A 24,110-nucleotide genomic window follows, 5' to 3' on the forward strand; every position below is an offset into this window, starting at 1 on the left:
AGGTACTCGCAGCCCCTTGGAGAGGCCCCCAAATCTGATCCTGCCAGAATTAAGCAGATGCATGGCAGACTTAGAAACCTGGGACAGGTTCTATATGTTCCTGAGTAGCCACAAGGATTCTAAGGTAGTCCTCATAGCTGGTCTGGTCCTTCCCACAGACAGTCTGGTCCTTCCCACAGCTGGTTCTGTCCTTCCTGGGGTATACAAAGCAAGGTTCTCTGCATGTTGGTCACAAGTATTTGCTGAGCCAGTCACTCTATTCTGAACACAAAGGGGAACAGCTTGTGTCCTCAGGGAGCTCAGAGTCAGCCATGGTAGTCAGGCAAAGATAATACAAGATCATTTGGTGAGGAGTCACCCCTGGCAGCCAGCAGGGTGAGGGGAAAAATGGGTGGCTTCCTAGAGGAAGTGGCCCTAGTGGCTTTGATGGAAATGGGATTCTAAGAAACAGAATTGAGGGAGGAGAGCACTTCAGGCAGGGGGGTATAGCCAAGGCAAAAGCAAGGCAGTGGGAAATGGAGTTTGACATTGGAGGGGCAGCCAGAAGGCTGATGCATCTGGGTGAGTGTGTATAAAGGCATGTAGTGGATAGGAAGCCTGGAGAGGCAGGTCGGGATCATGAAGAGCATTAGAGCTTGTACTTCTAGAGACAGAGCAGTAGGGAGGCATTGGACTTTTGGGAGATCACATTGCTAGTTTGGTGGAGGGTGGATTGTAGAGAAAAGGGATGCACAAGCAGGAGGATATAAGGGCAGGCCCCTCCCACCCACACCTAGGGGCATGCAGCCTTCACGGGATGTGGGAGAGGCAGCCAGGAGAGCCACTGAGCCCTGAGCCAGTGCCCTGAGAGTCATGAGTGTAGGTAGTGACTGAAGCCATGGGAACCAATGAGGTCACAAAGAGATGGAGAATAAAAAGCTGAGAAGAGGGGCCAGGCCAGAGTCTTGTGGGAACAGCCACAACTAGGGGCGGCAGATGGATAATGAGCACACAAAGAAGATGGAGGAGCAGCCAAAAAGGTAGAAGAACCTACGGAGGGCAGAGTCCCAAAATCCCCAAGAAGAGAGTACTTGGGAGGGGGCAGTGAGCAGGGTTGAAAGCAGCTTTGAGGTCAGGGAGGGAGGGATGGGTGGATGGGCAGAGGGATAAGTGAATGGACCATTTTTTAAGCATTTACCACATGCCAGGCCCTGCACAAGCATTAAGGGTGTCAGGAATTTAGAGCCAGGGGCCATGCTTGTCCTGCCCCCTTCACGGAACCCAGAGAGGAGAACCAAACCATAGAATCCTGTGGACATGACTCAGCCAGGTCAGTGCTCTTAGGATTGTCCTGGGGCAACCTCTGATCGGGACTGAATCTGCTCAATCCCTTCCCCTCCTCCCCATGCAGATCAAGTTTCCATGGTGGGTGGGGAGTGGGGTGCTTGGCACCAGCAGCCCCTTCTCCCTGTGCTGGCTGCTCAGAATTCTCTGCTTTGGCAAAAATATTTTTCAGTGCCCATAAATGACTATGGAGAACAGTGTGCTGTAGTGAAAAGAGCCCTGGACTAGGCATCCAAGGACCTAGGTTCAAGTTCTGATGCTGACATTTATTAGTTGGGTGACTATGAGCGAGTCACTCTTCATTTCTTGCCTTAGTTGGCTGGGGCTGGGATGCCCGCCCGCCCCCCCCCCCTTAGTCTTGTTGCCCTAATTAAAAATTTCCTGCAGATTTTGGCACCTTCCCAGAGCAGGGGGTTGGGCTGCCTTGGTAGGGAAGTGGGAAGGGTTTACTGTCACAGGAGGTTGTCCGGCAGAGGCTGGACAAAGGGCAGCTGCTTGTGGGGGAGATCCTGTTCAGATGGGGTTTGACTCATTTTACAGAGGAAGAAACTGAGACTGAGAGCAGAAGGGATTTGTCCACAGATGCTCAGAGTAGGTGACAGTGTCAGGATTTGACCTCCAAACCGGGCTGTCTTCCTTCTCTCTGCCCGTAGGGTGTCTCTAGGTGCACAGGAGCATGCCCTTTGTTCTTGAACTTCTGAGTGGCATTTCTGAGTTTCAGGGATGCTGTGGGTGATATCTCCTGGTGTTGGGTTGGGGGCTTGTTTCCTTTCCCCATTCTGGTTCCCATGAAGCTGGCATAAACATTATGACCCCCTCAGTCCTCTGTCCTGAGGCCACTTGGGGAAGCTACTTTCTGCCCTGCCCTGTCCGGGATCTGAGCATCCACAGTGGCCAGTTTGTCCCTTGCACATGGCCAGATCCTGCCTCGATGGCCCAGCTCTGTGCTGATCGCTGTCCTGCCTGAATTCCTTCAGGAGTGTCCTCTTTACTGCCCCCTGGCTCTGGGTCTCCTCCAGCCAGACTGTGAGGCCTCCTCCCCTCCTCCTCCTCCAGTTTCCTTGGGCTGAATTTCTTAGATCCTTTCTCCCTGAGGGCAGAGATGGTACTTTACCTTTCCATTCCCAGGGCCAGGCACATAGCAGGTGCATAATAAAAGTGCCAAATCTAACCAGCTTAGACTGGCCCAACGAAGGAGATCATAGTTGCTGAATATAGGGTGGGTGGGTATGAGTCTGGTTGAGATGAGGTGGCAATGCTGTAGAGCAGGCTTAGACAGCCCCCTACCCCTGGGGGGCAGCACTATGACCAAAGGTGGCTTAGGATCCTCGGATCCCCACATGACCACAGAGTGCTCTGCCACTCGTGGGACCCTGGTGCGCTAACAGCCCCCTCTTTGGTCTCCTTCCAGCTATCCGTACAGTGAAGACTCAAGCCAAGGGAAGCAGTACATGAACACTCGGTGTCCGGCATGGTGTGACCGGATCCTTATGTCCCCGTCAGCAAAGGAGCTTATCCTGAGAGTGAGTACAGGCATCCCCTTCCTGGCAGCTCCCACTGCGGGGTGGGGCAGGGTGGGACCCACATGATGGAGAGTGAACACACATGAATGCACACATGGATGCATATACCAAACTCACACAGATAGGCACCAATGCGCACACATATACTCACACCCTGATCACTAAGCAGTTATGAAGGATGGGTAAGGGAGTGGAACATTTCTGAAATATTCACGGTGTGTCAGACTCTGTGCAAACACCGCTACAAACAAACACAAGCCAGTCCCTGCCCTCGGAGAGCTGATACTCTAAGGGAGAGGCAGTGCAAAAATATGGTACCCATACACCACACACACCCTATGTATATATATAAACACGTATCAGATATAGAAACACACACACACATACCATACACATACACACATACACACATCACACACACATACACACCCCGCATCACTGTGGGTCACTCAGTGCTCTCCCTTGATGGGAGCTCTGAAGTGCAGGCCAGGGTCTCACCTGAGCTTGGAGCCCCACCTCTACCTGGCATAGTTAGCTCAGTGAACCAATGGCTGGTGTTGGTCAGCACCCTTTTGAGGAATGAGGGGATCTCAAAGCTTGGAGCTGTCTCCTACCCAGTCCAGGAGGAATGGAAAGTTACTGAATGGGCCCCAGAGACTCTATCCTGTCCTGGGAGTGGCTGCAGGGCCTGCAGTCCCACAAAGTCCCACAGGGGCAGGGGTTTGGGTGCCCCCCTTCCCCCACAGACAGGCCCTTGTTTCCTTTGGATCTGTTCCACTCTGCTCTCAAACGAGAAGCCCATGAATGCCATGAAGCTGAACCTCAAGCAGGCAGCAGAATTTGGGAGCAAAAGCCCCAAGCTGGCCTGGGCATCCCTTACTTACTTCCATATCTGTGGAATAAGGGAAAAGGCAAATCCTGTCCCTGCCTCTAACTACCCATGTAATCTTAGGCAAGTTACTGTCCCAATTTGTACCTCAGTTCCTTATCTGTGGTATGGTGTTCCTGATGATCCAAGACTGGGGAGCAGACAAGGAGACCAGGTGCAAATAAGCCCTAGGAAGAGGGAAGGGTGCCATGTGTCTTTGAGCCTCAGCCTGTTCTCTGTCTATCTCTGTCTCTTCCTTTCTCCCTCTCCCCATGGGCACGGTGTGTCTCAGACTGAATGGCTGGGGAGGGGCCACCTCTGGAGCTCCAAGCTCTTCTTTAAAAGTTGCAAATGAGTCATTCTTGGGTGCTAAGGATGTTTTTTTCAAACAAAGCGTCAGTTTTGGAAAATTGCATGATGATGGAATGCAGTGAATTCTGGGAAATGTACAGGTTTCCTGCTCTGCCTGCCAGGGCTGCTCAGGCCCCCACTTTAACCTGGAGGGAAATGTTTGTCGTGAAACACTCCCAGAGAATCAATACCTGGATTGGTTTTGTCAGCTTCTACCTTGAAAAATCATAATTAAATACTTTAATTCATCATGGACAGAGTAGTCTGACATGCCGGCACTCAGTGAGCATTTGAGAGCAGTAATGTCCTGGCTGGAGGCAGCCTGGGGGCTGCTGGCTGCCTGCCGGCATCCCAGCTTCTTCATTGCAGAGAGAGCCTCCAGAACACGCCTCCTCCTCCATCCTGGATGGAGGCCAGAAGGAGGCATTGCATGGGATGTGGGGAGCAATCCTGCCAGACCGGAGCAGAGTTCTGATCTAGCCTTAGACTCTTCCCTCTTTGGGCTCCGGCCTCGGAGTGAGACAAGTCCTGGCCCTGGGGAGATGGCCTTGAGGATGAAGGTCCTAATTCCAGAGATTGAGGCATCTCCACTATGGCACTTGTGCTGGGGGGGGTTGGGGCTGCCTGACTCCAATTAGCCCCGGCACTACCTGGTGAGGGTTGTCCATGCCCCTCCCCCGGCCCTGCGCTCGTGCGCGAGGCATTGCAGATTGTACAGACACGGGGCCTCATCGATCATGCCATGCTCGGTTACCTCGCCATCATGTTGCGTTCTGCTTCCTGGGCCCTAACACACCAAAGGTTGCCCAGTGCGAGGCGGTGGTGGGGATGCCTGAGAGCTCACGGTAATGAATGCTCAGTGGAGTGGCCACTCTAGCTACTGTGATTTGTTTATCTGTCGAAAGATTATGCAGTCGGAAATGCACCCTCCCGGCTGCCTGGGTAAATTATCAAGTTGCTTTTGACGAATGTTCTCCCCCTTGCAATGGTGGCGGCTCCGTGGGCCCAAGATATTGGAAGGTGCTCATGCATGCCCCGTATGAGGTTGGTTTGTTCCACTCTAGGGCACCGTCGAGTAACCCTGACCTTCAGCTCCATGCCAGCATCAAAGATAATTCAGTTTTAACTTTATCGTCATAAATGCTGCTGTTTATATCCAGTCTTGCTGAGTCAGACTTGACTGATCACACCTACAACAAATCTCCAGCATTTCTGCTCAAACCAGAGCATCCTAAAGGCCGACCTGCACAAGACCACCTCAACTCTAGTGGAGGAGGGAGCCTGTGAGCTGGTGCACCTTTCCAGATGTCGTTAATGTGTACAAATTGCTTTGTGTAGTGATATGAGAACTCCCCCGTTCCCCGTTCTCATGAAGCTGTCAAAATCAGATTAAACAGAGAAAATGACAAAAAGATGAGCCGCTTCAATTACACGAGTCAGGGGTTTATCATCCATGGCACAGAAGAAAACAGGGTTTGAAAAGAAACTTCAAACTTGAATGGAGTTTGGTTTCTTTTAAATTAGAGTATAGAATACAACTCAGGTGTGCTGTTCCTGCCTAGCCCAGCAATAGATTGGACTCCCCAGCCAAAGCAGGCTTCTATGTCTGTGACTCGGACCCTGGCCTCTCCACCCCGCCACCATATGTCATCCTTGTGAGGTCTGGACTGAGGTGTACCTTGCCCACGTCCACAGTGCAGCAAGCGGGAAGGGGGTGGCAGAAAGCAGGTGGTTAATGGGCATCTGATGAGACTCAGACCAGTCTCCAGGCCAGGGAGCAGCGTAGAACTCTTGGACTGCCTCGTACTCTCGGGGACCAGACCCAGGGACTTGAACTGAGTCCCCAGGGCCCCAAAACTGCCCCAAATCCTAGCCCAGAGACTAGCCTGCAGGGGAGAGACCTGAAAGGTTGACCCAGATATTCTGTTGACAATTCATATCCCTAAATAGGGTTTTTTAAAATCACTTTAACTGTTTTATAAGCTAAGTCCCTAAATCCTTTGCTGGTGGGTCCTGAGATCCCACACCCACCCAGAGCCCCAGCATGTTTAGGAGAATGAGGTGGCTGGAGTTACATCTCAGACAGGGGGAATAATCATATTTGCTTCCATTATCAATTCATTTATGAAACTTCTATTACATAGTGAACCCTGGACTTAGCACAGGGGCTACAGAGACAAAAACAAAACTTTGGTGTGGTAGAGCAGAATCCCACCTCCTGCCCAGAGTGCCTGCTGGCCACATGATAGAGATGTCCGAGGCAGAGTCCAGGCCACAGAGACGGTGGCCCTGTCCAGAAAGGCAAGGCTCTAGGATAGGTTCTCAGGGGCCTTTCTTGGGAAAATATTCTGACATTTGCCTGAGTACTAGCCTTGTTCCAAAGACCTTGTCAGTGACCTGGGTGTCTCTCAGCAGCCTCAGCCATGGTAGGCCCACCATCTCAGTGACTGCTCTTGTCCTGACTCAGCTGCCACTCTCCAAACTGACCCCCCCCTTCTCCCTTTTGTCTTTTCCTAGTCTGAAAATGATGAGAAGATTGTGACCTATGACAACATCGGACCCAGCGTCTGCATGGGAGATCACAAGGTATTTAAAATTGTCACCCAGAAGGCTGGCAAATGCAGGCAGATTAGGAGCCCGCTCAAGAAGGGTGGTGCCTCTTAGCTCTGTGTGCCTGAACTGCTGAACCTCTCCTTAAGACCCAAGGCCCCAGGAGCCAAGGGAGGTGTTGTCAGGGGGCAGACCAACCACATGAACATTTTCTGGAGGATTTTTATTCCCCATTTCCCCCTCAATATGAATTCACATATTATTTGAATTGTGTTTTCTTGGGTCCAGTTTCTTTATCATCTTACAAACTGTGCTAGGTACAAGAGCAGTCTGTCCAGGCCCAGGACCCAGGCATCCTATATGAGACCCCCCAGCCCCTTGTCTGAGGCACTGCCCATGAAATATCCCTCAGGAGACAAGAGCACACCTCCCAAATCACTTGTATGGAGCATGAGATAAATAAAGCAGAGGGTGCTCTTGTTTCCCTTCCTCTTCCAAAACAGAAGCAAAGGCACCTTTTCTTCCTAACGTCTTCCTGAGCAGCGCACCTTTAGCGCTGCCTGGTGCACACAAGGGAGGTTTCAGTAGAGGCCCCTTTCTTTGCTTCGGTCACATTATTGGTGAATTAATTGGGAATTCTCAAGTTAGGCTTCCTCCCCCTGGATGTGGCGATGAGACCTTTGTTATGAAATAGAAGCCTGGTGTCTTCCAGGTGGTCCTTTGGCTGCTGTGATTAAACATTAACCCCATGGAGCCCCTTGTCCCCAAGCCTGGAGTGGCAACCCCTCAGCCTCAACCCTGCCCCACCAATTGACAGGCCCCTGCCCTGCTGGATCAGACTGGATTGGATGAGAGCTGTCCCCTGGGAGCTAGGTGGGAGGCAGGGAGGGATGGTGGCTCTGGTGCCCCACCCGGCAGTTCAGCCCTGAGCCAATGGCTCAGCTCGAGTTCAGCCCTGACGGCTTCTCCTCTTCTCCCCACTGCAGCCGGTGTTCCTGTCCTTCCGCATCGCTCCGGGGGCAGGTAAACCCAGTGCTCATATGCACAAGTGTTGTGTCGTGCAGTGACGTGTTGGTAAATATCCCTTTATTACAGTTCCCCTTTGCGATGCAACCTTTCCTTCTGCACGGACTCTGGGCTAATGGGTGCTCCTTCCTTGGTAGGAAGAAGATGCCAGCGGAATGAGAAGATCTTTCGGGAGACTGCCTTGTAGCCTGCCAGGAGGAGGAAGAGGAGGAGGACGAGCAGTATACTGAAAACCATTCTATTTAACAGCTGTATTGATAAACAGTCCTGAGCGCCACCTTTGTAGACTGCTGGCCACACACTCTGCTTCGGCACCAGGACGCTGTCCAAGGAGAGCCTCACATACCTCACTGTCTTATATGTTCCTGTGACGTCCAGTAGAAATGTGGAGTTTTTTAATCAGTCACAGTCCTGTTGCCAAAACGCTAATAGACTGCAGAAATAGTCTGCATTTTAGATTTCACCGTTTTCAACTCTTAACATTGTTGGCCAATGTGGAGAAGCTACTTCTGCCTCCTGTGAGCCCCTGGGGGTGGCCAGCGGTGGGGGTCTGTCCACTGGACTGTGTAGATAGATAGCAATACTTAGTAATGGCATGCTCTCACCGCCGGCTTAGGGGAGCTTGTCCTCTCGTTGACTCGTTTGTGATTTTTACTGATAGGCCTTGTGTTTCCCCGGTTCCATGTTATTTACTCTACTGCCATGGTCCATGGTTTTTTGAATCACACTGCAGCTGCTTTCCATATATATATATATACATATATATATATATATATGCGTATATATATATATATATACTTTTTAAAAATAATTTATAAATCTTACCAAAACTTAGGCTAAATAGACTTTCCGGTCTGAACGCCTGTGAGTGGTGTACAGTCAGCCACTCCTACTGGAGCCCAAGGTTGATTTAGTTCCATACATACCAGCCACCAGAACCTTTAGAATAAACCCCATACTGCCCTGTGCCCCTTGGTGGGTTAGAAGAGACAAGACCCTCTCCCAGCCCTCATATGGTAATCACCCCCTCCTCCTTTTTCTGTACTCCTTAAGGATGGAATGTGATGTCATAGCTAGGCTGGGTGGATGGTGTCCCCTTTCAGAATTTTATGACCTGTTCCAAATGTCTTTCCTTTGTCGCTGTCCTTGGTGCCAAGTAGTCTTGATGACAACAATAACATCATGGAAGAAATAAAAGCAACTTCATCTGCTTCAGGTAGAAACTGCTTCTCACTATAGGTAGGTCCGAAGTTTAGGAACCCGCCAGCCCCTGGCCCCTGCCCATGCCCAAGGCACGCCGCTCTGGATCTCCAGCCCATGAACTCACCTTATGTCACCAGAGGTCTCCTCTCCCCTACACCTTGGTCCCCCACCTAAGCTCGGTACAACATTCAAAGGCTATTAGCGAGTCTGTGATGAAACACAAGTGTGGGTTTTATCGATTCATGTAGAACACTACAGAGCTCACGGACTGGAGAGGGCATTTGTCGGGCGCTGGATGGGGCAGAAATCACTACGATGCTGGGGTGTCTGTGTCCGCTGGCAGGAGTTGTTCTGTTGCTAGTGCTGCCAGATTTGGGTGTATATGCCTCTGGAGGGGGGGAAATGCCGTGGCCTGACCCGTGGCCAGCATCGCATGCTGCACTGCCAGTTAATGTGGGTAATTCTCTTAATCGTGAATTTCACTTATGAAATGACTTGGAAGGCCTTGAGAAATGAGAACTCTGTTCTCGAGCAATAAAATTGATCTTGGTGACAATGTTTGCTTCCGTGTTTTGTTTTCCTGGACAGGGCAGAGGGTGTTTCTCACATCTCCATTAAAGAGCAACAGAGATCTGGCTTCTTTATGGCTAGACAGCTGATTTCAGAGAGGTCCCCAATTCCGAAGTTGGATGAGAATGCTGTAGGCAAGCTGTAAGAAGTACACAGATGATCTATGAAAGGAGCCATGTGCCCCAGGGTAGCCAAAGGTACAAGGGATGTGGCAAGGAGGGAGGAAGAAGGGGAAACAATGGCTGGCCATGCTAGCCCACCCATGGAGCTCTGAGTACTTTGGAGACCCTCTCCTTCAATCCGTCCCAGCAGCCCTATATGGATCATTGGCAGGCATAATTGCCCACTTCAGGGCACATGGTACAGCCTCCTCTGAAAGCCAGGTCACCTGAACCCAGGTTTGCTCAGGGCCCTCCTATACCATGGCCTGTCCATCACCAGTGGGAAATCCCCTGCCCCACGTAAACCTTTGATTTGAAGGGAAAGAGACTGATAGGGCCCACAAAAACCCCTAGGCATGTCGACAAAGACAAGAATTAAACACATACTTGAGGCAAAGTCATGCTATTTCAATTTATCTCCAGCATGCTCCAAAGTGATTCAGTTAGGAGTAACTCCTGGTTTCAGAAATTCCCAGCTTTCTCTTCTGAGTGGTTATATGTCTGTGTACCCTGCCTCCTTCAGAGGGAGTGGGCATCTCCCTCAACCTGCTCCTTGATCTCCACCTGATTCTACAAGAACCCTAGAGATGTGAGACCACCAGAACAGCACTGTGGCACTGCCCAGCCTGTGGAGTCCAAGCACTTCCAAGCTGCTTTGGCCAAAATAATCATGTCCAGGAGGCCAGACTTCACCAGGCTGGACCACAGATAATCAGCCACTTACTGGGCCTCACTCAGTCTCCCCACCTCCTGGAAGAGCTGCTATAACCAACTGTCAGTGAGAGTGGCTCCTTTTCAATGCCACCTTCCTCCCTTCTCCCCACCTCTATAGCAAGCCAGCTTCTGCTCCCTCCTGGGAGCCAGTGTTCAACCAGCTGCCAGAAGCCAGGCAGACATGGGCCTGATGGAGGCCATGGGCAGGAAAGATTTGAGCTTCTCCCTGCTTCCTGGGGAAGTGTGGAACCCTTGACCCTGAGGACAAGCTTGGGACATCAGAGCTGAGCAGGCTGCCCCAATGCATGCCAAAGGTAATATGGGAGTGAAAACCAAGATTCCATTCTAAATGGAATCATTTCATCTATGTGGATTTAGTGTGCTCGTATGTGCTCACACACACACAGGCTAAAAGATGGAGTGTTTTTATCATCACATTGAAGTAAGTCAGCCCACAATGGGCTCCTGGGCAGCAGCAGCAGTGACTTCGGTGGCCAAGCTCCATGTCCCCAGGGCCCATGCCAGCTCCACTGGCTGGAGGGGGGCGGGGCAAGCGGGGGTGGGGTGGGGAGAGGATGGGGAGGACGCATCTCTCAGGCAGAGGATTCCAAGAGTGGTCATGTACCTTCAGGGTCAGGGAAGCCCAATCCATCATCCTGAGGCCCACGGACATTGAAAGACCTGCCCAAGGTCAGACAGTGAATAGGTGTCTAGCACCCTGACTCCCAGGTGAAACGATCCCTTCCCATGAACTAGCCTAGGCTGCCCTTCTCTGGACAGTGATTTGCTCTAAGGCTGGGCTCATTCAGGTGAGCAAACAAAGAGAAGAGAGGTTATTTTAAAAATCTTGTCCCTTTTGACCTTCCCTTTCAAAAGTATAGAAAGTCATCTAAAAATGACCTGCAAGAGAATTTGGAGATTTCCTCCATTAGCTCCTCCCCTCTCCTTCTCCCCACCCCCCCCCCCCCCCCCCCCCGCCGCAATCAGGAAGGCTCATTTTCCTGAGTTCAAATCCAGCCTCATCACTTACTAGCTGTCAGTTTGTGAAACATAAGCCCCACCCCTTTCTTACCTGGGGTTTGTGAAATATAAGCTGCCACCCCACTACCCCAGGGAAAATAATTTTGCCTTACCCAAAAACTTTCCCCCATCCTCTCTACTCCCTGCCCAAATCGGGAAAGGTTAGCCCTTTAAAGCATTACCTGGCACCAAAACCTCAGCCCAATGGGCTAGATGTGGCCTGAGTTCTAAACCTGCCTCTCTACTGCTGTTACTATATAAGCAATATCTCCTGAGCCCAGAGGGGCTGAGAGACTCCAATGAACCCTTGGCAAATTGGACAGGGACCTGAGAATGTCCCCTGTGATGACGATGGGCCCCATCCGGAGGGCTATGGATGAATGGGACACAGCAAGGAGGTGGGGGAAAGGGTTCCCAAAGCAGCGACAGTGCCAGTTTGACCCAGGCTTGGACCAAGTCACTATCACACTGGGCTGGAGAAAAGCTAGGAAAATGGGAAGTGTGAAATAACAGTTGCAGAAATAGTTAAGAGGTAAAATAAGAAAGAGAATGCTGTCTCCCACCAGAGGGTACCTGGTGTGTCTCAGGGACACAGAATGATGTGGCCCATTGGGTACACTGCTTGGATCTCAGGGACGGCCTCCCAACAAAGGTGGTCAGGGGCTTCTTTGCCTTAGAGGAATCTGCCCATCTCAATGCAAGACCTTCCCCTGCTGCCTCCTTCTGGGCCTCTTTTGGGGACCCCTGCTCTAGATTTATGCACGAGCTTGAGATCTTTTGACAAAACAAGTTATAACTCATCAATAATACACTTTGACAGCCTCAAATTTGAGGGACGAGTCATTTGGCGATCTCAAAAGCACTGTCTGCCTATACCCCTCCCCACTTTAAGTAATCATTTTGTTCAATGAGTTCCATGCCTAGTACAGAACTTTGGACATAGTCAATGCTTAATAAAAGATTTGGTGAATCTGATTGTTTCCTAATCAACATTAAATTAAGATGCTAATGTGTTGTTGGTTGTAGAGGGGAAAGTGTTGCAAAGCATTTTTGAAAGCTCTCTCTGGCTCCTTGTACCCACTGTGGGAGTTAGAGAATACAGTATGTATCCCCATTTTACAGATGAGGAGATCCCTTCATAGAGCCTTTGTGGCCAGCTCTAAGCACAGACAGCTGGAGGCAATGAGTGATGGAGGACTGCTTAAGGGTGCATGACTCCCAAGGGTGTTTGCTAAATTTATTTGGATGGGGCCCATATTCATTCCCATTGTCCCTGTAAAGCCTGCCCTTCTCCTCCCCCCTAACCCCTGCCCCCAACCTCCAGGGACTTGGGCCAGAAGGCAGTGCTGGACCTGGAGTCAGGAAGTGGTTGGTCAGTTTTTTCAGTCATGTCCAACTCTTTATGACCCCAGTTGAGGTTTCCTTGGCAAAGATCCTGGAGTGGCTGGTCATTTCCTCCCCCAACTCATTTTACAGATGAGGAAACTGAGGCAAACAGGGTGAAGTGATTTGCCCAGGTTCACACAGCTAGAAAATGTCTGAGGCCAGATTTGAACATAGAAAGATGAGCTTTCCCGACTGGCACTCTATCCACTGTGCCACCCAGCTACCCGTGGAGTCAGGAAGGCCTGAGTTCAAGCTTCCTCAAAGCTTTCTTGAACTCACGCAGAGGTGAGAACCAGGCAGACTCCCCAGTCCTGACCGGTCTCCTGCCCTGGTCCCTCAACTAGTCAGTAGGGCTAGACCAGCTATACATGGGATTATTCTACAAAAACAAAGACACCTGGGAATAGAAAAGAGCCTTGGAGACCTGCTGGACCCCCCAATGATGACTGCCCCCCAACACTGAACTGTCCCTGAGGTCACACAGACCAGGACTGCTACATCACAGAACAGAGGCTTAACTAAAAGACCTGGAATCAAATGGATTCTTTTCCTTTCGCTTTAGGTAGGAGGAGGGGAGGTAGCTAAGGACTGCTGTTTTTTGTGATGTTCTTCCACCTCAGAGGACAGCCCACTGGAGCTGGGCCCCTGCATCCAGACTCTCTCACCTGGAGCCTTCCTGGGGAACATCCCTCCCACTAGCAGGACCCCTGCTCTGCGATGTAGCAGCCCTGTTCTGGAAAAGGCAGGCTTGGATGAGAATGTCAGGATATTCTGAGGGACTCTGGGGGTGAGTAGGGGCATTAGGTTAAATGGGCGTCACAGGAGATGGAACCCTAGATTCCTGGAGCACTGAACTTCTGACAGGATGGCCTTTGCGCCAACAGTCTGGAGTATCCTTGGGGCAGAGAGCAGGGGATGCCCAGGCAGGACAGTCCCTGATCTTGCACTCCTCTGATGGCAAAGCTCCACCTAGGAGACAGTGAGAGGCCTCACCATGGATTCCTCGACCACTCGGGGTGTCCCGTGACATGGGCCCTGTCACTGGGAGGGCCCTCCTCTCCCCACCACCCCTTTCCTGAGGGTCGCCAGGAGACCAGGACACCAGTCTGCTTTCGGGGATGCCACTAACAGTCTGCGGAATGCGGGTGCTGGCCGGAGGCGGAGAGCATGGTCTCCCTCAACCTGAGATGCTGGCTGGAGTTGAGGACTAGAAACTACACATTAGGCTGCCCCTGTGTCCGATGCTCTGCAGGGACCCCCGGGCTCTTTAGAGACCCAGGTGAGCAGGAGGGATGCGTCCCTGTTCTTTCCCGGTGACAGCTTTGGAGGGTTACTAGGGAGGAAACAGAGAGAACTCCAGAGAGAGCCTGGAGGGGGGCACTTGGGGGATGCAGGTAGGGGTGGGAAGGAGTGGGAGTTGGGGGGTGGCGTGGGGCCAAAGCGAGGCAATCATCGGAACTCCAAGCCCTCGGTCTCTCTTTGCACACCCAAGCAAACAGGAGGGAGAATGGGGCATGTGGAAAAGGGACGGGAACCACCGCATCAGTGAGCCCAGGGATCCGGAGCCGGGCAGCGAGCTGGGGGGTTGTGGGGAAGGGAGCGGTGAGAGGCTCTGGGGCTGGGCGCAGGACCGACCGACACAGGCCCAAAGACGGGGAGGAGAGGACCGAGGAACCTGACTACCAGAAGAAGGGACACTAGCAGGAGAGCCTCCAGAAAGAACTCCTGCACTCCCAGCTCTTCCCTGGTCCTCTGGGCTTGGTTCAAGGAGGGTCCCGGCTAGGCCGAAAGAACCGGCGGGGGGCTACCCACCTTCACCAGGATTTCACCTGAACCGAGCTCGCCCAGCGCAGGGCCCCCTCGGGGCAGGAGCCTTGGATGGGGTGGAGCCCAGCCCAGGCTTGTCCACTGCCCGGCCTCTGTGGAGGGTTCTCGGGCCAGTCCCTCTTTATGGTTCTGTCTTTGTCTTCCCTGACTCTGCGCTCTCGTATCGGTGGATTTCTGCCCTCTCCCCCGCCTGTCTCCTTGCACTCGCGTGTTCCGTTCTGTCTCCTGTTCTGTCCTCTTCAACCTCTACCTCCGTTTTCGACTCTGATCGGGTTTTGTGGAGCCCCAGAACCCAGGGCTCAGGGAGGCAAGAGACGGGAAGCAGGAGCAGTCGGGCTCTAGGGGTCCACACTACTGAACATTCTGGGAGCCCGCACCAGTTGGGGAGAAGAGGTGACTAGCGAAGCAACTGTCCTGAACACACGAAACCACAGCCACCCCCTTGCCCTACACCCCTGCCCCAACCGTCCAAAAGGCAGTAAGGAGACGTTAGAGGGTTTCATAACTTATTCTGTAAAAAATATATACATCCCACATACATTTCGGCTGTACAACACGCGCCACATTTCACCAGCCACGCACGACAGAGAAGTCGCCCTCTGACATGGTTGGCGACACACGAGTCTGCTGAGGCGGTCGGGGGAAGGGCCAGGCAGGGAAGGAGCGGTCAGGCCAGACCTGGGGGGGAGGGAGCGGGGCAGGAGGCCAAGGGGCCGCCAGTCCTGGGGGGTCCCCCACATCTGGGGCGACCCGGGGCCTCAGCTCCTCTAGAGCCCGAGCCCTCTGCCTCTCTGGCACTCACAAAGCGTCCGAGTTGTTGCTGCACGGGCTGACCAGCGCCAAGTTTGTGGATTTGTGCTTTTTCAATAAGCGCGTGATTTTCTCGTCGTCCGAGTTGGGGTCCAGGGGCTTATTGTATTCGTCATCGTCTTCGTTGTCCGAGCTTTCCTTCAGCTTTTCGGTCTCCGAGTCGTGTTTCTTTTTGGCCGACGCCATCTCGGCCGCGTGCCGCTTCCGCCACTTGGTTCGCCGGTTCTGGAACCACACCTGGGACGAGACACGAGGACATGTGGATGGGGGCCCGGGGAAGGCTAGAGAGGGCTAGAGGTGGGGGGAAGTACTGGGCAACTGAAACCCTGGGTGCCACCCCTGCACACACACATACGCACACGCATAGACCCACAGACACAAGCGCGCACACGCACAGATACAGATACACGCACGCACACACACGCGCGCGCAGACCCACAGACACAAGCGCACACATTTACACGCACACACACACGTGTGTGCACACAGATCCAGTCTTTTCCCACACCAGGACTTGGAGGTTCTATTGCTATCACCCCGCACATTAGCCCTTGTCCAGGGCTCTTCTCTCAAGGGAAGTTCCCTCTTTCGGGCAATGGAAAGGCGCTCCCCCTTCCTCCCCCCGGGACCAGCCCCACTACCTAACCGCTCTGGAAAACTCCCCCATTCACTAACACTTTGGGCAAGCCCGGCCCCATTTCTCAGAGACCTCGGTGGAGAAGGAGCATCCTTTGGTCACAAAAGAACTCGAACGCACACAGAGGCAAACGCACAGTGTCTTGGAACCGAGGCATTGAGGTCAAAATTGGGAAGCAAGGCGCCCATGGAGCCAGACCCCGAAAACCTCCTGCGATCCCATGGCCATTTCAGAGTTGTTGAAAAACGACAAAATTTAAGAAGAGGGTGAGGAGGGGGTAATGGCTAGATGGAAAGGAAAAGGTCGGGGAAAAGGTTTTCTCCCTGATCTACTTAAACTCCAGAAAATCCCGAGGCCTCAGAAAACCCGCTTCGGCCGGCCTTCAGAGCCTTGGAGGTTGGCACTGAGAAAAGTCGAAAATCTCTCTTTTGCTTCCTCCCCTCCCCCCCCCCCCCCCCATTATTGTCTAAATCAATGAAATGAAAGAAGGACCCTCGGGCTACGGGGACCTCCTCTGCCCAACTCGACCCACTTCAACCTTTCGCCAGAACTGCTGGGGTCGGGGGAAGGAGGAAAGCCGGTGGCCACACTAAGGCCTAAGTGGGCCGACCATTGAGGTTTCGGTAGGTACTGCTGGGGCATGTGTGTTCGGAGAAATGAAACCCAATGTTCTGGACCAAAAAAAAAAAAAAAATGGAGAGAGAGCGTCCGGTAAACGCGAATAGAAAAGAAGGTCGTGGGAGAAAGAAATCCCAGTATTACTACATACGATCAGTCGGTCGGTCAGTCAGTCAACTAGCGTTTTATCTAAAGCGTGGTGTGCCAAGCGCTGGGCTAAGTCCTGAGCATAATGTACACAGGCAGACACGATGTTCATAACTAAAAGTGTATTCTCAGAGAAATAAAGAGCCCAACAGGCTATAGGGTAGCCAGAGCTTAAAGTTCGTATAGTAGAAATGCAAACATTTATGTCCTTGGAGAAAAGGAATACAATCCAGTAAAGCTACACTCATGAATAATATGATTTAATTATGCACAAGCCAATATGTTCTCAAAGAAACAGACCTGACGTGAGAGAGACGGAGACGAGAGACAGATAGAAAAGAGACAGAGAGAGAATATTTTAAATATGAACATTTATGGTTTTGGAGAAATGGACTACGCAATTCAAAAGTCCACACTCCAGAATAATAGTATTTAAATATGAACAGGCAAATATGTTCGCAGACAAACAGAACGGAGAGAGACAAACACGGAGAGACAGAGATAAGAAACAGGAAAAAAAGCGTATTTTAAATGGGAACATTTATGTTCTTGAAGAAAGAGGCTACAATAATTAAATCTACACTCATGAATGATATAATTTAAATGTGTATAGGCAAGAATTTTTCTCAGGAAAAAAACATCAAAATCTAATGTGTGTGAGAGGGACAGACACGGATAGATAGAGACAGAGACAGAATCATACAGTGAGGGAGGAAGAGAGAGATAGACTTACAGAGCATATACTTTAAATGTGAACCTATATGTTCTTGGAGAAATGGACCACAATCCAGTAAATCCACATGCATACATAATATAATTTAAAGGTGGACAGAAAAGTATATTTTCAGAGAGACAGAGGCAGAGATCACACTTTAAATGCCAACAGGAATGTCTGTTCTTAGAGAAAAGCGTCCCGTGTTATATGTATATAGGCAGGAAGGCGATTATCTGAGAAAAGGACCCTAATATGATACTCACATAAAAACATACAATTAAAATGTGGATCGAGAAGTAGGTTCTCAAGAAAATGGAGTCCAACATTAGACTTGCTCAGAGAGAGAAGGGGAAAATATACTCTAAATGCAGACAGGAAAGTATGCTTTTAGAGAAATAGATTCCAATGTTACACACACACACACGATTTGAATGATACAAAAGTTTTCTTTTAACTTTATGAAATTGATCCGTGTTAAATACACATGTTTTAGCATAATTTAATTGAAATGTGAACTTAGATGCGCTTATAGCAATGGAGCTCTAGTCGGTCCTCGATAGCCCAGTCCGCCGATCCCTCTGGAAGGGACCATTTACTTTACGGATTTTAGGGACCTGGGCTCTTGGAGAAAGCAACGCTAGCCGGCCAAGCTCCCGTCTGCAGCTTTCTCCGGCTTTTTGCGAACCCGTCGCAGATTCAGAATGTAAATCTACTCTCTGCCCGATGTAAAAGAGCTGCGTCTTGGTCAGTTGTCTTTTGTTTCTGCCCAACCTCGGCCTCCCAAACTTGTGGCTACATCCACACACGAATGTAAATGTGGAGAGGAAAGTCAGCGACCTTGCCTCAGTGGACCCTGATGTGGCCCAGACATACTGATACCCATTTAAAAATCATTTTGGAGAAAGGATCCCAATTTATATAAAATGTATGTGTGAATTGCCGTTCAATCGGGAGAGCATCACTCGTGTGGTAATACTACTCGAACACACAAACACAGCATGGTTTTACTGTGCTTAGGAAAGTTGGATTCTTGGAGAATCGCTCCTAACTCCCCCCCACACACACACACACACTTATTTGGAGGGACGCGCACACACATACAGGTACACATGCACACATGCATACATCTTGGGAGTCCATTCCCCACACCTTGCTGCATCTCTGTCTATACTTGAGACAAAGAGTCCAGATTTGGTGGCAGCCCTCAGATTCAAGCCCTAGAAGCACGCTAATGGCCTTAAGAAGTACACATTCACGTCCTGGGGCAACCCAGGACCTCACAAATCCCCTCGGATTAGCGCCTTTGCACTCCATGGGCACTGCTTATATGTTCGTATGAATTGCTTGCTGCGGGTCAGCAAACGAATCTCCCCATTTCCGGGGGCGGCTCACGGCCTGGTCCCTTCGGTCTCCTCATCTCCTAACCCTCCCCCGGCCCCGGCTCACCTTCACTTGACTCTCGGTCATGCCCAGCGAGTACGCGAGCCTCGCTCTCTCGGGGCCTGCCAGGTACTTGGTCTGCTCAAAGGTCTTCTCCAGGGCAAAGATCTGCTGGCCCGAGAAGGTGGGCCGTGAGTGTTTCTTTTTGCCGTCCTTGTCCAGCGCCAGGCCGCCCTGAGCTGCGGGGAGGGGCGACAAGAGCGCGGTGTATTCCGGGGCTCCTGCCTGGAACAGCCTCTCTCCCTCCAACCCCTCTGCCGGGACTCGAACCCGAGTCAGAGTCGTAGCGGTCGGAACGTCCGCCCTCCTGCCAGCCTAGATGGAGGCCGGCCGGGAGGAGCCGGGACAGCAAGGCGGGCGAGCGAGAAGGCGGGCGGGGGATTTGTGAAGGTAGCAGGGCTGGGGAGGCCAAGGGGAGGAACCACCCACAACCCATTACGGGCCTGCCCCCAGATACACCAGTACATGCACATTCACATATAGGCACACGGGACACACGCTCCCCAGTGCTCCGCTTTGCCCTGCCTGCTGCCGTGGCTGACCGAGTCCTAGGTAGCGGCGCCGGGCTGGGCTCCCATGGCCCACGGAGTAGATATACTCACTCCCTAGCTTCACAAGGGAAGGCCACAGGGCAAAGCCGCCGAAGGATTCGGGCGGCTCCCTCCACCGTGGGCCGGGTACTTAATGATGCCTGTGACATTGAGGTAAACTGGCATTGGAACTTAGACTTCAAAACAAGAGCCCCAAGTTCCGGCTTCGGCTTCGGAGGGAACGTGTGCGTGTGTATGCGCGTGAGTGCGTGTGGACTTCCCAAGTCCCGGGGAGTTTCGAAAGCGCTGCCTCCACCCACAACGATCCCGGTGGGTAGGGAGTAACACTGAGTTTAAGAGGATGCCTGAGCTCTGCCTCCAAGCCCCGCGGGCTGTGCCCAGGGGCGGACTGCGAGGGCTGAACTCCTGCCCAACTCCATCGGGACCGACTTTCTCCCCGTCCCCTTCCCCGCCCCCATTTCCCCTAAGCCCTATCCCCCTCCCAGACAGGCCGCACTTACTGGGGCAAGCGATCCTCGGGTCCCTCCACGGGGAGCCCTGCATGACTCCGGGCCAGAAGATAGGAGGACGGCCCGGAAGTTCTGCTAGGGGCTTTGGGTACCTGGAGACCGCGGCTGCGGCGGCCGCAGCAGGGTTGAAATACATGCCAGCCGACGTGGCGAGCCCACTGATTCTCGGCAGGCCGCCGAGAAGGTTGCTACTGGCGCCCACCGGCCGGCCCAGAATGTCGCTGATCCCGTGCGGAGTACCGAGGGGCATCTGGGCGTTCAGGCCGCTCAGGGTGGGAGCCTTGAAGGTGGACGGGTTCTGCAAAGCGTAAGGAAATAGCGACGTCTTCATCTCTGCCATGTTATGGAGAGCAGCCAGAGGCGTGCTGCTCAGCACGAAGGCGCTCTGGCGGGGGTTGGCATCCATGGGCCCCACCGCTAACATTGGTTACCATCAATGGCGAGGGAGCGGGCCCAGAGGCGCCCCTGCCCGGCCGCCGGGCCGCCCGCCCCCTCGAGCTGCCTCCTGGTCTGAGAGGGACCGGCCTAGATACCGAATATCCTAGAGGAAGGAGGGCTTTACGGTAGCAGAAATCCGCGGCGCCCCAAGTGCCCACGGCAAAAGGTCAGAGTCCAGCCCACGGAATGTTCACAGGAGGCTACGGAGAAGGAGGGCAGACTGACGCGCAGCTGGACAGACGAGTGGACAGACGGCCGGGTGGATAAACGGCCTGTTTGCAAAGCTGCGCACTGGACTTGGCCAAGTCCCGCAGTCCGTCCCTAGCTGTCAGGAGCCTGGGCAAATCCAACAGCAGAGCTGGGGAGCGAGCAAAAGGGCGAAGAGTGCAGGGCCCAGCAGGCGGCCAGGAGCTCCGCAGTGGGAAATGCGTGCTCAGAGACTGAGCCAGACGCAGCGAAAAAGAGAAAGGCGGCCAGTTCCCAGGCAGGCTCTGAGCGGTGTCCCCGAGCTCCTTCCTTCCTCTGCTCTCTCTCCTCCTGCAGCCTTGCCTTCTGGCGTCCCTGCGTCCCCGCGTCCCGCACTGTCTCGCTGCCTCCCGGCCTGCCCGACTGCTTGGAGCTGAGCGCCGCGCGCCACTGGAGGCGCTGATAACCGCCCGGCCACCTGCGCGGCGCGCACCCTGATTGGCCGGGCCTTGGCCGGAGACGGCACCCATTGGCCGAGGAGCCAGAGCGGCGCCCACTTTGCATGCGCGTCACGGGCAGAGCCCCTCCACGAGGTGCGACGGGGCGGGCTGACAGCCAGGTAGCCCAGCCCTGGCCGTAGTAAATTCGGCCGCTGATGGAGCGCAGCTCAGGTCTACCCGTCCCCGGCCTGACTGGAGGGACTGATGCTGTGCGGGGAACTCGGTACCACGTCGATAGTGTCTTGGTCCAGTCTGCGAGCTGACCGATTTCTAGAGGCAAGAGTGGGAGGCTCGTGGGAATCAGCAGATTCCAGAAAGAAAAATGCCCATCCGACCAGGGTGAAGAGGACCGGGGCGGGGGAGGGCGCGACGGAGACATAGGGGCAGGGGCGCGGAGGGTGGAGCAGAAAGGATTAGAGAGAAAAGACACGGAGGGGGGCCCCAGGGACGTAGGCCCTGGAGGGAGAGATAGGAGAAATGGGCCACAGGGGCCACAGGGCCCCAGCGACACGGTGGGACACAAGAGGCAGGGGCCCCTGAAGAACAATACAGGGCCGTGGGCCAAACCGTGAGTCTCCTCCTACCGAAGGAAAAGCTCTAATGATCTCGGGAGGTGGATGCTGAAACTCTACTACAGGGGACTGGGAGCAGCTCTGTGAGGCTAGGCCAGGCAGGAACAGGTTACTGGGGCCCTGACCTCGACCCAGGCGGAAGAGAGAGGAGGAGCAGAGGCCGGGACAGTCTGCGCTGCCCTCAGCAGCCGCTGGCTGCTTGGCTTGGGATAACGGTCGCCATCTCCGAATGCTCGCCCCTGAGTTTCCTCGAGGGCTGGGCCCAACGAAAGAACGGATGAACTAGGTCCCTGGGGGGCCTGGAATGTGCGGAGTTTCTTGTTTCTCTCAGCAAACCTGTGCTCTAGTGGCCAGGGCGTCCCTCGCTGGAGGGAAGCCAGACAAGGCTGCCATAGCGGTCAGAACTGGGCTCTTGCCCTCAATATCCCACACATCTGCCCTGGCAGGCCCTGAGACCTGGGCGCCCACGACCGGAGAGGCTGGGGTTTGCAAAATTCCTGTCTGCTGCCGATCTATCAGTCTCTCTTGGGTTCGAGGTGGTGTCGGCACCTTTATGGTTTCCGAAGATAATGGGGAGTCTGCTTTGGGGAAAGGAAGAGGCCTCCCACGTCTTGGGGTGGGGCCTGGAATTTCCCGGAAGCTTGGGTTTCCGCAGAAGTTCTTGAGAGGCCAACTCGACACCCCAAGGAGCCCGGGCCCGGCTGTATCAGTTTGAACTGGCTAGGACTAGAGGGAGATCCAGCGTTCGTCCCAAATATCTGCTGGAGACAGTGGTGGATGGGAGGGGAGAAAAGGGGACCCAGATCGGACCAAGGAAGAGAGAGAGGTAGGTGGGGGAAGGGCGCAGGCCATGGCGGAGGTCCTCCCTTGAGCAGAGGCGGAGGTGCAAGGAACAGAAGGGCAAGCCGATTAATTAATCCGAGAAGCATTTCAGCGCCTATTGGGGGCAAGGAGCTGGACTAGGGACACAGAATAGGAACAGGGGCAGTCCACCAGAACCTACGGTGGATGGGGGAGCCATCGGCAACCTACTATCAATAGACATATATTAAGCTGCCTCCTAGGTGCCAGGCACTGTGCTCAACTACCCGTCCCCTCTCACGGGAGTGGCCTAGGCGTGAGTGAGGCACTCTCACTGTCTCGGTTGGTTTAGGGCCTGTGGGCCAGCAGCCTCCCACCTGCCAAGCCGCTCCCTGCACCCTCCAGCTCCTCAGGCTCCCCCTTCCTCCTGACCCCTGCCACCCCGCAGTGGGCCCCCGGGATCTCCCGACAGTCCTTCCTCACTGACCAGACTGGGGAAAGTAACTAATGAAGGTGGGAAATCCGGGAGAAGAAACCGCGACTGAGTTTGGGATCTTTGCCTGTGTCTGGTATGACTGACTCCAAGTTCAGCACCTTACTCATTGCCCACACTGGCTGAATATCGTATGCATGAGTGTATGTACACGTGTGTACACACATATATGAGTGCATGTGTGTGCATGTATGTGTGTATGTGTGTGTTGTGTAGCTATGTTATCAAAGTTCAACGCTACACCAAGATTCCTGGGACACTTCTGTGTGCCCTACATGCATACATGAGTGTATGTATGTTTATATGTATATGCATGTGTATATATGTATATATGCATATGTATATATAATATATATTAACACACAAAGAGAGAAGCAGACAGAGAATGAGGAGAGAGAGGGAAAAGACCAAGTTAGGGACGAATGTTCGGTGTGTGTGTGTTGGAAGTGGGATCTGGGCCTTCCAGATTCTGATACACTGATGTCTTGCATCGATCCTCTCTACTCCCTCCCCCAGCTTCCCGAGGGCGGAGTGGAGCCGGGCTGCGACTGGAAAGTGAAGAAGGGGCCTGTGGAAAGAGTTTCGTTCAGGTGTATGGGAAGGGTTGCCTGATTTGGCCGTTGAAAACTCGGTGGGATTTTTTCTCCTCCATTCCGCGCCTTCTCCTCAAAAAGAGCCGTAAAAAATGGAGGCCCGACTAATCCCCTATTTCCGAGTTATCCCCTAATGCGCCCAGTCGCTCCAGCCTGCGGGGTGCAATCCTGAGGAAACAGGAGTTTGGGGGCCCGCGGAAGGGAGCGTTGGGAAGGAGAAAGGAAGGTGGATGGGAGGCACCCTAAGGCATTCACGTCTGATTGCCAAGGGCTAGGGGTGGGGTAAGCGGTAGGGAGAGGGGACCGAGTCTGCCCCAGAGCTTAGTAGAGGGCCTTCTGGGCTAGAGTATGCCGGCAGCTTGTATGCAGGCCTGAGCCTGTGGGTTGTGACTGAAAGATTTTGGGAGTGACTTTGGGTGGGGGGCGCTTCTGAGTGGGAGGCGGTGTATACTTGGCTAGGCGAGGTTGCGGGTATGTCTGTACCTGTGTGCTCACAAGTGCCCGGGGCAGCAGCCCCGAGTGCAGGGGCCCTGCCGCCCCTGGGCTGGGGACAGTTCGGTGGCGCAGAAGTGAATTGT

General features: G+C 53.2%; 2 protein-coding genes across 6 annotated transcripts in view; one reads left to right on the top strand and one right to left on the bottom strand.

The window, feature by feature from the left end:
- Positions 1–9,400, top strand: part of INPP5A (inositol polyphosphate-5-phosphatase A) — a 227,238-nt gene extending 217,838 nt beyond the window's left edge. For 3 of the 5 annotated variants that reach the window (XM_072629126.1, XM_072629123.1, XM_072629125.1), the window contains 3 exons: positions 2,735–2,846; positions 6,583–6,651; positions 7,779–9,400. In XM_072629126.1, coding sequence (XP_072485227.1) covers positions 2,735–2,846; positions 6,583–6,651; positions 7,779–7,871 — 274 coding nt within the window. In that variant the 3' untranslated portion in view covers positions 7,872–9,400. Of the gene's footprint in view, positions 1–2,734; positions 2,847–6,582; positions 6,652–7,601; positions 7,690–7,778 lie in introns of all 5 variants that reach the window. The other 2 variants (XM_072629124.1, XM_072629122.1) reach the window with 1 other exon arrangement.
- A 5,616-nt stretch (positions 9,401–15,016) lies between these two features.
- Positions 15,017–21,073, bottom strand: NKX6-2 (NK6 homeobox 2). Its single transcript, XM_072629127.1, has 3 exons — positions 19,941–21,073; positions 18,896–19,068; positions 15,017–15,569 (listed from the first exon to the last, which is right to left on the bottom strand). Exons 1-3 carry the CDS (start codon positions 20,371–20,373, stop codon positions 15,321–15,323), a joined length of 855 nt encoding a protein of 284 aa, XP_072485228.1. The 5' UTR covers positions 20,374–21,073; the 3' UTR covers positions 15,017–15,320.
- Positions 21,074–24,110: the final 3,037 nt, after the last annotated feature.

This window comes from Notamacropus eugenii, chromosome 1, assembly GCF_028372415.1.
Source record: "Notamacropus eugenii isolate mMacEug1 chromosome 1, mMacEug1.pri_v2, whole genome shotgun sequence".
In the NCBI taxonomy this organism is placed as follows: Eukaryota; Metazoa; Chordata; class Mammalia; order Diprotodontia; family Macropodidae; genus Notamacropus; species Notamacropus eugenii.

Bases quoted from the DNA above. Each gene is read 5' to 3' on its own strand.
- NKX6-2 (XM_072629127.1), bottom strand. From the start codon at position 20,373: ATGTTAGCGGTGGGGCCCATGGATGCCAACCCCCGCCAGAGCGCCTTC. The intron at 19,069-19,940 runs GTAAGTGCGGCC...CCCTCCCCGCAG, and splicing joins CCCGAGGATCGCTTGCCCCA to CTCAGGGCGGCCTGGCGCTG. The intron at 15,570-18,895 runs GTGAGCCGGGGC...GTCTCGTCCCAG, and splicing joins TGACCGAGAGTCAAGTGAAG to GTGTGGTTCCAGAACCGGCG.